The following is a 12628-nucleotide window of genomic DNA, read 5'->3' on the forward strand; positions in this document are numbered from 1 at the left end:
TCCAGACTAAACTAGCGCTTAGCAAAAGTTAGATCAAAGACATTTGGAACTGATTTAAAAATAATTATCTCCTGTTTTGCATCTGAAGCATCATTTTGGCGATAGCTGCTAAACTTCATGATATTTTAGATATGTATGATATTCGCTTTATTTTTATAAATCTTTTAGCCAGCAGGTTCAATTACCAAACAAGGACGGGCTATCAGGTGTTTCCAATTTTAGCTTCTCCCTCCTTTATCTGTCTCTCTGGGCATCGCTAAACATAATACCCAAGGCTCCCCAGGACACACCAGATTTCTCAATTTCACATCTAAACAGACATACACACACAAACCATTCACACTTTCGCCCGAGACCAAACTTTCACTTTAGGAAAGAAAATCTCTTTACCAAGAAAAGTTTGGATTTTATCTCACAAACTCTACTGCGATGAAATATTAAAACCGTAAAACAGCACGTGTGTGAATTCAACATCCATTTTCTATCTATTCCACTATGAAGATGAATGTACTCGGATACCTGTTTCAAACTCATATTTCCCACTCTCGGCGACTGTGAAGCAGATTAACCTCGATATAAAAATAGATTCCTGGCACATAACACTCCCATACAAAAGCACTTTCCCAAGAAGGACATACATAAAATTGAAAATTACTCTGACGTTAAACTTTGAATGTTGCTCTCCTGTACAGAAAAAAGTACGTCAACAATTCCCGTTTAAATGTTATAAAATTTTAATGGATATATCGCACACATAAAAAGTTGAGATAATAGCCACAGTTTTATCTGGAAAGATGTACAAAAGTGTCCCATTGGCTTATTAATAAAACAGAAGGACTTGATTCCGCTATTAAAATTTCTAGGAGTAATTTGATGAACGTATTAGCAATTCTCTGGGAATTCGTGATGTTGACACGCACTTTTAGTATGATGGGATTTATAAAAAGATGGTTGTTCAGATCCTAATAAATACGGTAAATGAATTTCGCAAGGTTTTCGTTAACATATTGCTATATTGACAAAATTATCCAGTCACCTATAAAACCCAAGAAGGTTTCAAAAATACAATTTTAAAGGATATTTGTATGAACTTTGAAAAAATCGTAAAAGAAAACTCTGCAAATATGGAAAAATAAATCCTGGATATTGAGGAATCGCTAAAAGGATTGCTTTGCTATTAAAGCAGTACAAAGTTAAGGTTTATCTAAGGTCCCTCAGCGTATCCCTAGATGTTCCATTTTGGCCACAGTTTTAAGTCGATCTGAACACTGCACTCAAAACAAAAATATGATCACAAAACTTTCCTTGCATCCCGCAATCTGCACTGAAGCATTTACTAGGCCGCTCAGATTTCAGAGGATACTGAGAAGGATCTGAGCGGCTTCCCTGTCCAATCAAAACCTGGAATTTCTTAACACAATACCTTTTCTGGTGACCCGTTATGGTTGAAAATGAACATAGTGGACTCCAAGTAACTTTTTTAAGGTTTTGCTGAAAAAAAATTTCATTAAAATCGGTTTACTGTCTTCTGTCTGTCTGTCACTGTCACACCCATTTCCTCAGAAACAACTACAAACATACGCGCAAAAAACGGGGGGGAGTGGAAATTTTTTTCCACCGAATATAGCCAAGTGGGTCTCTTTAGTATTTTCAAAGTAAATATTAGTTTTGACATTGGTTGCGAAGGGGAGAAGTGCTAGAGTCCGAAAGAGTCAATTATTATATTTCAAGGACCTTCTTCTTTTTCTTTAGCCTTTGTCCCTTTCATAAGCGGGGCCGGTTGGTCGTGGTCAGTTCCGCATTTTTATTTTATTAAAGGCCTGATCTGGATGTAGTCACGAGGCTTTTAAGTCACTATACAGCGTATTATTTCAAGGACCTGTTCTCAGAAACTATCCAACCTAAAGACATGAAAATCCCCGTCGTCCCTAGGCATAATATTTAGGCCCTAAAATAATCCCCATGGCGATATCTGCTCAAATAAAGTATATTATTATATTCTGAAAATTTACTTCGAACCTCCTTTAAGACCATACTGGATCTGTAAAATTTTGCAGCAAGATACATTTTAATAGGAAGCGTCATATTGACAAGTGGTGGAAATATTAAAAAGTTATAGTAGGTCAAACTTGCCTCTTTCGTGTCAAATTGTTTCTCTCTAAGAGATCAAACTGAATTTCAAGTATATTCAACGTATACGCCCTACGAACTATATATAAATGCAACCATCGTGCACTCAAATATGCTTATATAAAAGATCAACAAAATCTTTCATACCTGAAGCGCTGAGCTTCCTCTTTTCCGACTTGTTTGCCATCCACAAAAACTGGGCCGTCCCCAAGTACTCAAGAAAGTCAGACTCGAGGCTGCAAGGGATTCACCTGTAGTGGCAATTGTATGAAATCTCACCAGAGGTTATCTAGTATCATAGTAACGGGCATGGCCTTATGAGAGATATGCTCCGAAAAAAAATTTCTTTTGACTGGATTATTTGGGATTGGCCTCCCGTGAGAATTTCACGGTCGTTGCGATTATGGCCATATTGCGGGCAAACTCCTTGTGATCTCAACGCGCTTTACAACCTGCGGCGCGTACTTTATAACTAGGACAGAGGGGTAAGTTAGGCCTTGGATCCACCAGAGCGAATGCACAGTCTGCACTGAGTATATGAGTAAACCGGTACCGCTATAAAACTAATGACAGAGCTTTGAATATGGTGCCCAAATCAATTGCATCTCAAATGAACCGGTATCCGGTCTAGGCCTGCCTTAATAAGGAACTCCAGACATCCCGGTTTTGCACCGAGGTCCACCAATTCGATATCCCTAAAGTTGTCTGGCGTCCTGACCTACGGAATCGCTCCATCTCAGGCAGGGTCTGCCTCATCTTCTTTTTCTACCATAGATATTGCCCTTATAGACTTTTCAAGATGGATCATCCTCATCAATACGGATTTAGTGACCCGCCCACCGTAACCTATTGAACCGGATTTTATCCACAACCGGATGGTCATGCTATCGCTCATAGATTTCGTCGTTATTTAGGCTACGAAATCATCCATTCTCATGTAGGGGGCCAAAAATTCTTCTTTTCTCGAACACGACCAAGAGTTTGCGATTTTGCTTGCTAGGAACCCAAGTCTCCGAGGAATATATGAGAACTTGCAAGATCATTTTCTTGTACAGTAAGAGTTTTGACTCTATGGTGAGACGTTTCGAGCGGAACAGTTTTTGTAAGCTGAAATAGGCTCTGTTGGCTGACAACAACCGTGCGCGGATTTCATCATCGTAGTTGTTATCGGTTGTGATTTTCGACCCTAAATAGGAGAAATTGCCAACGGTCTCAAAGTTGTATTCTCCTATCCTTATTCTTCTTCGTGTTTGTGGTTGACCAGTGCGGTTTGATGTTGTTGGTTGATTCGTCTTCGGTGCTGACGTTGCCACCATATATTTTGTCTTGCCTTCATTGATGTGCAGCCCAAGATCTCGCGCCGCCTGCTCGATCTGGATGAAGGCAGTTTGTACGTCTCGGGTGGTTCTTCCCATGATGTCGATATCGTCAGCATAGGCCAGTAGTTGGGTGGACTTGAAGAGGATCGTACCTCTTGCATTCACCTCAGCATCACGGATCACTTTCTCGAGAGCCAGGTTAAAGAGGACGCATGATAGCGCATCCCCTTGTCGTGGACCGTTGTTGATGTCGAATGGTCTTGAGAGTGATTTTGCTGCTTTTATCTGGCCTCGCACATTGGTCAGGGTCAGCCTAGTCAGTCTTATTAATTTCGTCGGGATACCGAATTCTCTCATGGCCGTGTACAGTTTTACCCTGGCTATGCTATCATAGGCGGCTTTAAAGTCGATGAACAGATGGTGCAACTGTTGTCCATATTCCAACAGTTTTTCCATCGCCTGCCGCAGAGGGAAAATCTGATCTGTCGCTGATTTGCCTGGAGTGAAGCCTCTTTGGTATGGGCCAATGATGTTCTGGGCGTATGGGGCTATCCGGCCTAGCGAGATAGTGGAGAATATCTTATAGATGGTACTCAGCAACGTGATACCTCTATAATTGCTGCACTTTGTGATATCTCCCTTTTTATATATGAGACAGATAATGCATCTTTGCCAGTCATCAGGCATTGATTCGCCATCCCAGCACACGTTGATGAACTACTTGGTGTAATTGGCCGCATCCATATTTAACCAATTCGGCTGTAATTTCATCGGCTCATGGTGACTTATGGTTTTTAAGCCGATAGATTGCACGGACTGTTTCTTCTATACTTGGCTGCATTTGTCCGTCGTCTTCAGTTGGCGGGAGCTCCAACTCGCCGATGTTCTGGTTGTTGAGTAGTTCATCAAAGTTTTCAACCCATCGCTTCAATATGCCCATTCTGTCGGAAATCAGAATTCCCTCTTTGTCTCGGCAGGATGAACATCGAGGTGTATAAGGCTTCATTCTGTCGAATTGTTGGTAAAATTTCCGCCCCTGATGTGGTTGCTCCCTGTACTTTTCGAGTTCACAGATTTGTTGGTTCTCCCAGGCTTCCTATTTCCGTCTGTGAAGTCGCTTCTCCGCTCGACGGAGTTCATGGTAAATCTCTGCGCGTGCCCGCGTCCGTTCAGAATGCAACATTACTCGGTATCCAGCATTCTTCCGCTCCGTAGCCAGCTTACATTCATCGTCAAACCAGCCGTTCCGATCTTTTTGCGGCTGGGGCCAAGTGTGTTTGTGGCCGTATTTATGATAACGTTCTTCAGGTGGTTGTGAAGATCATTTGTTGATGCTTCATCTCCAGGATCTCTGTTAACTGCGGTTATTGCGGCAACCATTGCCCTCTTATAGGTATTACGCAGAGCTGTTTTGTGGATGGATTCAGTGTTAACTATCACCTGATTGTCAAGCAAGGCTGTAGTACGGAAGGTCGCGGTTCAAATCTCACTGGTGGCAGTGGAATTTGTATCGTGATTTGACGTCGGATACCAGTCGACTCAGTTGTGAATGAGTACCTAAGTCAAATCAGGGAAATAATTTCGGGCGAGCGCAATGCTGACCACATTGCCTCCTAGTGTACCGTTACGGTCTTGAATGAAGTGCTCTAACACACTTGAAGGCCCTGATCCAACATGGATTGTTGCGCCAACGATTATTATTATATAAATAGAAGACAATATCTAATCTTTTCCCATATCATATCTGGGACAGGCTTCGAGGGTTCGATCTACTACCTCGTAGATGGTATTCTTCTCCGACTTTGCAGTCTCCTCTGTAGGGGCGTGAACGTTAATGAGCCTTATATTTCTAAATTTGTCTCGCAAGCGCATAACAGCAGGTTTCATTTTTTGGCTGACTAAGAAACCTACTCCGAGCACATGGGTTACTGGATGACCGCTATAATATACAGTTCTTCTCCAGGAAACCGGTCCCTGTCAATCGCATCTCTTGTAACGCCGTTATATCAACCCTATATTGGGACAGGGTATCGGCTAGCTGCTTAACAGCTCCATCTCTGTACAGGCAGCGCACGTTCCATGAGGAAATGCGCAAATCGTTATTCTGTCGACGTTGCCGGGTTTGTCGTTTATTATCAGTCCTGTCCGAGGCCCCTGTTGTGGCTTCGTAACAAGTTATTTTCCGTGTAGAGTTATCCACCCTACCCAACCCCGAACCTGGAGGACCAATTGGTACAATTCGTCCCGTTTTAGGTGCGGGAGACTCGCTTCCATCCTTCTCCATCTGCAGCTTTTCGTTAAGAAAGAGCTCCCAGCGGTCACCACGTGGAGGTGGAGATAGGGTTTGGTAGTAGAGCTGTTGAGGTTCGTTCAACAGGCGTTGAACGGTACCGTATGGATACCAATTCACGTTTCGCCCTGGGACCTATACCACCCTGCTGTTGTAGGCTATTTGCATTCCACGTTATGATTTGCAAGTCATTTGCCATTTGGTTTTCTGGTTATATTTTTATCTCTTTACGGCATACTGCTTAAGTTTGCCAAAAATTTGTTTGTTTACTATCTGTTGTTTGTCAAGTCATTTAAAGTGTCAAGTCTGTCTAAAATACTTCTCAATATTTGGTTACTATCGTCACTACACTGCACCTTGCTTCTGGTATCTAACAAGGGGGGTTGAACTGTTTTTGCGAGACCTGAGCACCTAACCTCGGCGGCTGCGGTCCTTTGGGTCTTAGCTTCTACAATTCTTTCGCTACTTCACAGCCTCTGTAGAGAAGCTCTATTGTTTAGACTTTTTGAAAATTCGTAGTTACCAACACTTTTCACACAGCTTGGATTTCGATTACACTTTCTTCGTGTGCGGTTAAAATCCTGGCATCTTTTGCACCGGAGTATTACGTCGCAGACTTTTCTCAGTGCTTTGGCCATCCTATTAACGATAGGTCTTAAGTTGTGAATTTTGTTTGGCTCTTCACTATTATCGAACGTAACTATTGTTTCTCTCTTTTCATTATATATTATCCTTTTTCATTATATATTCCTTTTTAAAAATATTCACTGCGTCTAGGATCTTAGAGCCCCTTTCCTTTAGATTTCCTTCAATATCCTCCTTTTGCCACTTTGGGTGGAGTACCCTAATCATACCCTGCAGAGGCCTGTTGTTTTTGTCTTCGTACGTGTACCATTGGATTTTTTTCATGTTCAGCCTTTTCGAGAGGATGCTGTAGTCATCTGCGTCTAGAGCTGTAATTTTCAAACATTATTGTTTAGAATAACTGTTGACTACTCCTTTATCGTAGCTACCGGCAGCAGGCTTTTAACTTTCAGGTGCTAATCGATTGCGCTAATATTAATCGGTGGAGGAAGTTTCACTATCAACTTCGTTGCATTTCTAGCTTTATCGATTTTCACGGGACTTTGCCTAATGATCTCCGGTGACGAGTCTGTCTTTCTTTTCTTAGACGCTCTTGTTATTTGCAAGATCCAGTCCATCCAGCCAGTCTTTCTAGCCAATTCTTCTTCATCTGTATAGTATCCTTTTGGTTCATTTTCCATTTCCTGAGGTGTTTTCGCTGCATTGCTAATTGGTTTTATAGTTTTAGGTTTTCCTTCCTTTGGTGCTAGTGATATTTTTTTTTTTGTACTTCAGATCAAGTTTTTGATCGATGGTTGTGATCTTGCAACTCTCGAACTTGTACCCTCCTGAGAGAGTGCAATTTCCAATACCTGTGCCGAGTTAAAGGTGATAAGGAACTTTGCCTTGTTTATCTAAACCCATTCAACCCCTGAAAATTTTAATGACAATCATTGCGACCTAAATCTGTTACTGCTTTTTAGGTTCCTAATTTTTTGACTGCAGGAAGATCCCAGCTCTCACACCCATAGATATACCAAAATTATTATGATCCATGTTCGTCATTCCAGTTGATTCAACCGACCTCGCCCTGGCAACATTTTTCCCGGCGATGAGAAGAGATATAGAAAACAAGCGTGTTACCAACGTTACTAAGGTTAATTAAGACCGGACAGAAACGCCGCCAGGAATTACGAAAGCGAATAGCACTAAGGAAGCAGGCGAAAGGCGACTACGAACATGCTATGCTCATTTCCGTTGGAAGCAGGAAAAATGTAATAATAAACTTACCTAAAAACAAAACTATCAACAGATCAAAATAAATATCCATACAAGTATCAAGAATAAAATAACAAGTGTCCTACGTGAACATGTAAAATATGACCAACGCCTGAACCAAATGTAAAAACCTAAGCATATAATATTAAATCCCTTTTGAAGTATCGTTCATATGAACCTAACCTAATCGTTCATATGAACCTAACAAATTGCCAATAAAATATTGAAGAAACTCGACCCCGAATATCATGGCACGACTACTTGCTGGTACAGTAACATGCGGCTGCCAATGCTAATCGTCACATCCCTTTGGTTCAATAATGATGTCTACGATATTGATAGTGAGCACAGAAATATGAGACCACTTAATTAGAAAGGAGAATGAACGGAGTTGCAAATTTTTCTTCCATTAAAGATTCGGTTTTTGATAGCTCACAACCTTGCTATGAATCCAGCTTTAAATCATGAGGCTATCAAAATAAGCCGGTAGTACTTGAGACATCTATTTGATGGTATATCGTTTAAATAACTTAGGACTACGCATAAACACCTACGGTCAAAATTTTTTTAAAGATGATAGCATGTCCAACAACCTAACTCTTCTTTCTTGTCTGGCTATTTCTAATCAATCGTTTTCGTTTTCTGGGTGGCTCAGCTCTCTTGGGAGCAAACGTCAAGTACATATGCCACTCTCTTTGCTCTCATTTTATTATGCATATTATTAGAGGTAAAAATGCAACGAAGGCGGCCAAAAAAATTTGTGAAATTTATGGGTCCGATACTGTAACGATTCGCACAGCACAGCACAGCGTTGGTTCGATCAATCTCGTTCTAGTGTAGTGGATGTCGAAGATACACCCCGTACTGGTAGGCCAATCGTCGTAGAAATCGATAAAATCGTCGAAATCATCCAAGTAGACCGGCATGTGAGCATTCGCTCGATTGGCCAGGAACTGGGTAAGGACCATAAAACCGTTTGGAACCATTTGCAGAAGATTGGATTCCAAAAAAGCTGGATGTTTGGGTGCGACACGAGTTGACGCAAAAAAATCTCTTGGGCCGAATCAACGCCTGCGATGCACTGTTGAAACGGAACGAATTCGACCCATTTTTGAAGCGGATAGTGACTGGTGATGAAAAGTGGATCACGTACGAAAATCTCAAGCGAAAAAGATCGTGGTCGAAGTGCGGCGAGCTGGCCCAAACCATCGCCAAGCCAGAAATAAGATGGTCCAACCTCTCTAACGCCGAACCACGCATTCTGCATTGGTCGTTCCTCGCCCGTTCTTTCATTATAAGCTTTTTGTAAGCTCGGGTGATAACAATGCGGCCCTGAATGGCACACACAAATCCTTCCGTCTCAGCAAAGAGCTCTGCAGCACACAGCCAGCTGTTCGACAAATGCAAATCGACGAATGGCTGGCAAAGACAATTCACGTGTTTACCGTGCATTGCCTTCGACTTCCATTCATCGATCCGCTCTTGGACCGACTTCACCCCATTCAGAGGATTGAAAGATCGATCCTTCAGTGGAGTTAGTGCACAGTCTACCTTACAGACAGCCTCATTCAAAGGACTTGACTGCTTTTTGCTATAAAAATTAGCGCATAGCGAGTCAACTTGGCGATGATGTTGTGTCGTCACGTCAACCACCCCCTTACCTCCCATTTACGAGGCAGGTTCATCCGCTCCACGGCAGAGTTTGGATGATCCATTCGGAATTTGGACATAATTGTCCGTATGCGCGTTGGACGTTTCCAGATCGGTTTTTGTCCACGGCAATATTCCGGATGCATAAGTCAGTGCGAATATATTCAATGCGTACATCTTATTCTTCCCTGAGAGATGCGATTTCAGCACCAACTTTATACGTCGCAGGAATTCAAACAGTAGAGCATCTTTCAAATCACCCACTCGAGCATGGGTTCCTTGCAGAATTCCTAGGTACTTATAGAAGACTGTCTCAATCATAACTTCGATGTGGAGGTCACCAATGTTGCTGGGTAATCCCCAAAATCCACCCTAATGTTTTTCGTTTCCGTTACCGAAAACCACACTGTCTGGACGTTCTGTTCCGGTTCGTAGATAGATTTAGAAAAACTTCGCTGGTTCATCGCATCGCGTTGTAATTTCAACTATGAGTGTCTCACTGAGGATGGCATAGTTCCTGTAAACCCCCTGCACTTTATTCTTATTGAATTAAGTCAGCCTAGCAATGTCCTACCTTAGTAAGTCACGCCGACGTTTCAGACGAATTTGCCATGTAGGATCTCTTTGGTCACTAAAACCAGTAACGCGAAAGCGAAACTTCTGACCGTACATTCTAACAGCCGCAACTGCACCACAATACACAAGGGATTATAGTTGCAGTAGCGACATAACAGCACGCTGTCGGAATGCAATCTCATCATTGATTTGAGATCGAATACTCGGAGTTACTGAGATGAATATCTGGTCTATGCAAAGGATTCATTCCCGAGAATTCTATACACGCTCTTTGGAATTCGTCCCGAACCTTAGCAAAGACTTCAGTCGGACGCTGAAGGAGAGTGCTTCGGCGAGTACTAAAAGTGTTGGCTGCAGTGCGGTATGGTGCTGTTGATGCCGCTACCTCTGCACCCATTAGCCCTTGGTGACCAGGTTCCGCGATAATCCCAAGTTGATAGCGGCCGGGATTGTGTCGCTGCGAGTAATGATTCGGTACTGGTCTAGGACCAGCTGTAAAGTTACGTGTGCGTATTGCAGGAAGCGCTGGGCGAATCTCTGGTACAAGAAGAGGCGATAAGATGTTACACCTGCCCCCGCCGTTATTTCGTAGCAGGCGCCTCAGTTTATTGCCTTCGCGAACCTGCTGAAGTGGTTGCCACAGATTGTGGTGGAACACCTGCAGCAGGCGGAGCAATGCTTATGGTCATCGTGGCGCTTAGACGCCATTAGTCCATTCAAAACGCGCTTGGTGCTACTAAGTTCGCCTCAAAAGAGGCTTGCGAAAACTGGCTGTCTGAGTTTTTTGTAAATAAGGAGGGGGGTTTTATAAGAGGGGGATAATGGAGTTGCCTTCTAAATGGTAACAAGTTTGCAAACAAAACCGCGCATATTTGACTTAAATCGGATAATTCTAAGTATGTTAAATACAGCGTTAAAATTCGATCACAAATTCGACATTACTTTTTCCCCAACCCAATATATTTTCCTTCGTGAGTTAACCACCATGTCTGCGAGGAATGTTTCCTGTTTTTCATATGGCGCTTAGTACAGACCACTTCAGGAAGGCTGACTTGTTTGGATCATAATCTCAAAATATGATAATCTTCCCTTCCGCGAATCTAGTCATCTATTTCTATTCAAAAAGCCCCTTCCAGTTCCCATAAAGATACTACAGATATTATTTTTCAGCGCTGAATCAAGAGCCTTTTGATCATCCATCATTTTATCTTATCATCTTTTACTACAAAAGCTAATTTGTTTCTCAAAAGAATCTTAATTATTGTTCAGAGGAAAACCACAATCCATTATCTGATAAACACTTTAATCAATTACGGTCAAAAAACAAACGTCAAACTTCCATTTTCCATCCTCAAGGTTGAATATTGTAAATGCCCAACTAAACCTAGCACGTTTCCATTAACAATATTTTACACTTGCCATCCAAGTCATAAACTCCACCCCAAGGTTCGCTCATTAATAACTGATTACGTAAATGTAACCTTGGAAGGGACCTTTTCTAGCACATAAAAACGCAACTCAATTGCGTTCGGCAAAATAGCAACCTATCTTCGTAACGTTTTCATTAAAACAGGACTAAAATCGATTATATCGCAGTCCAACTAAGAAGTCGGCCTAAACGATGAGCCAAATACAAAGCTATTATCAAATTCTAGGACAAAATCGTTACACGAAACGCAATAACCGCTCGCATGACGACTATCCTTCAAAGGATACCTACAAAAATTTACTTCTCGCTGTCCCAATTTTGTCGGGGTGTTGGCTCCTTCAACTTAATATTTGTTCTTGTATTACCCGTTTTTCGGTTGATTCATCTACAATAATGACCTCCTTTCTTTCTTTACGTCTCATTCACAGATGTTTGCTGAAAATCTAAAAATAAATCGGTGATATGGGGGATAGCATACCGCCCCACTATTGTCTTCAACCACCCACTCCATCTACGCCGCCGTCATTGTTGTCAACGCCTCCTCCTTCGCCCTCCCATCCGCCTCGTAACCAGCACTCACCCCCGCTACCAACAAGGACCCAGACCACACGACACCAAGGACGTTCTAATTGTTCGGCGTGTCGTTGCCGCCGATTATTCCATCCGACTTCATCATTATGCTTTCTACTCATCATTATTTTGCTTTCGGTATTCATCGAAATTACAACAACAACCGAATCGTCTAGTGGACAACAGCAGCAGCAGCAGGATAAGGATAGGCAAAAACATCAATTAGATTCGTCCAAACTTCATCTCACAACCATTTCATCAGTCACAACGTCGTCGAGCGGTCCTGTTTCCACTACAACCCCAGCACCATGCGAAGCTCGAGTTTTAGAGGAAATACCACCCGATCCGGTAAGTCATTATCCTGAATTGTGTTTCACGTGTAAATTATAGCTTTCAGGTTTTTTATTGCTAAACAAGAGTTATGGCGCGTCGATGTAAGGATTATATGGAGGCTCTTAGCAGGTTGAACAGTTTTGGGTTTAGTCGATTTTTTGTTTTCATGTTTCCGGATCAGGAAAATGAAAAATTGCCTAGAACAGCAGAATCTCCTCTTACCGCAAGAGTGGTAAATGGCTATTCAAAAATGCCTCAAACAGATTTTTTTCGGAGGCATCTTGAATTAATAATACACCTTGGTATGTGCGCTGGGAAGGTAAAGAAAATTATACCCTTAAAGGTCTGGGTTAAGAATGCTCCATACTCCAAAGTCTGAAAACTTTTTCATTAGCACAAAAACGCTTTAATTTATGATCCTTGGAGGATCCTAACTTGTCAGTGCCCATATTTCTTGGAGTTCCGTGTTTTGCCTCATGGGACTTTCAA

The 12628-nt window shown here is 42.1% G+C and overlaps 1 protein-coding gene across 9 annotated transcripts in view; it reads left to right on the forward strand.

Annotated features, from left to right (window-relative positions):
• The window catches only part of LOC119661449 (probable G-protein coupled receptor 158), a 207119-nt gene that overhangs the window by 130909 nt on the left and 63582 nt on the right, over positions 1–12628 (forward strand). For all 9 annotated transcript variants that reach the window (XM_038070796.1, XM_038070795.1, XM_038070794.1 and 6 more), the window contains exon 3: positions 11665–12154. In XM_038070796.1, the coding sequence (XP_037926724.1) occupies positions 11699–12154 (456 nt within the window). In that variant the 5' untranslated portion in view covers positions 11665–11698. The remainder of the gene's footprint in view (positions 1–11664; positions 12155–12628) is intronic.

The sequence above is a fragment of the Hermetia illucens genome, chromosome 1 (assembly GCF_905115235.1).
Source record: "Hermetia illucens chromosome 1, iHerIll2.2.curated.20191125, whole genome shotgun sequence".
Taxonomy (NCBI): domain Eukaryota; kingdom Metazoa; phylum Arthropoda; class Insecta; order Diptera; family Stratiomyidae; genus Hermetia; species Hermetia illucens.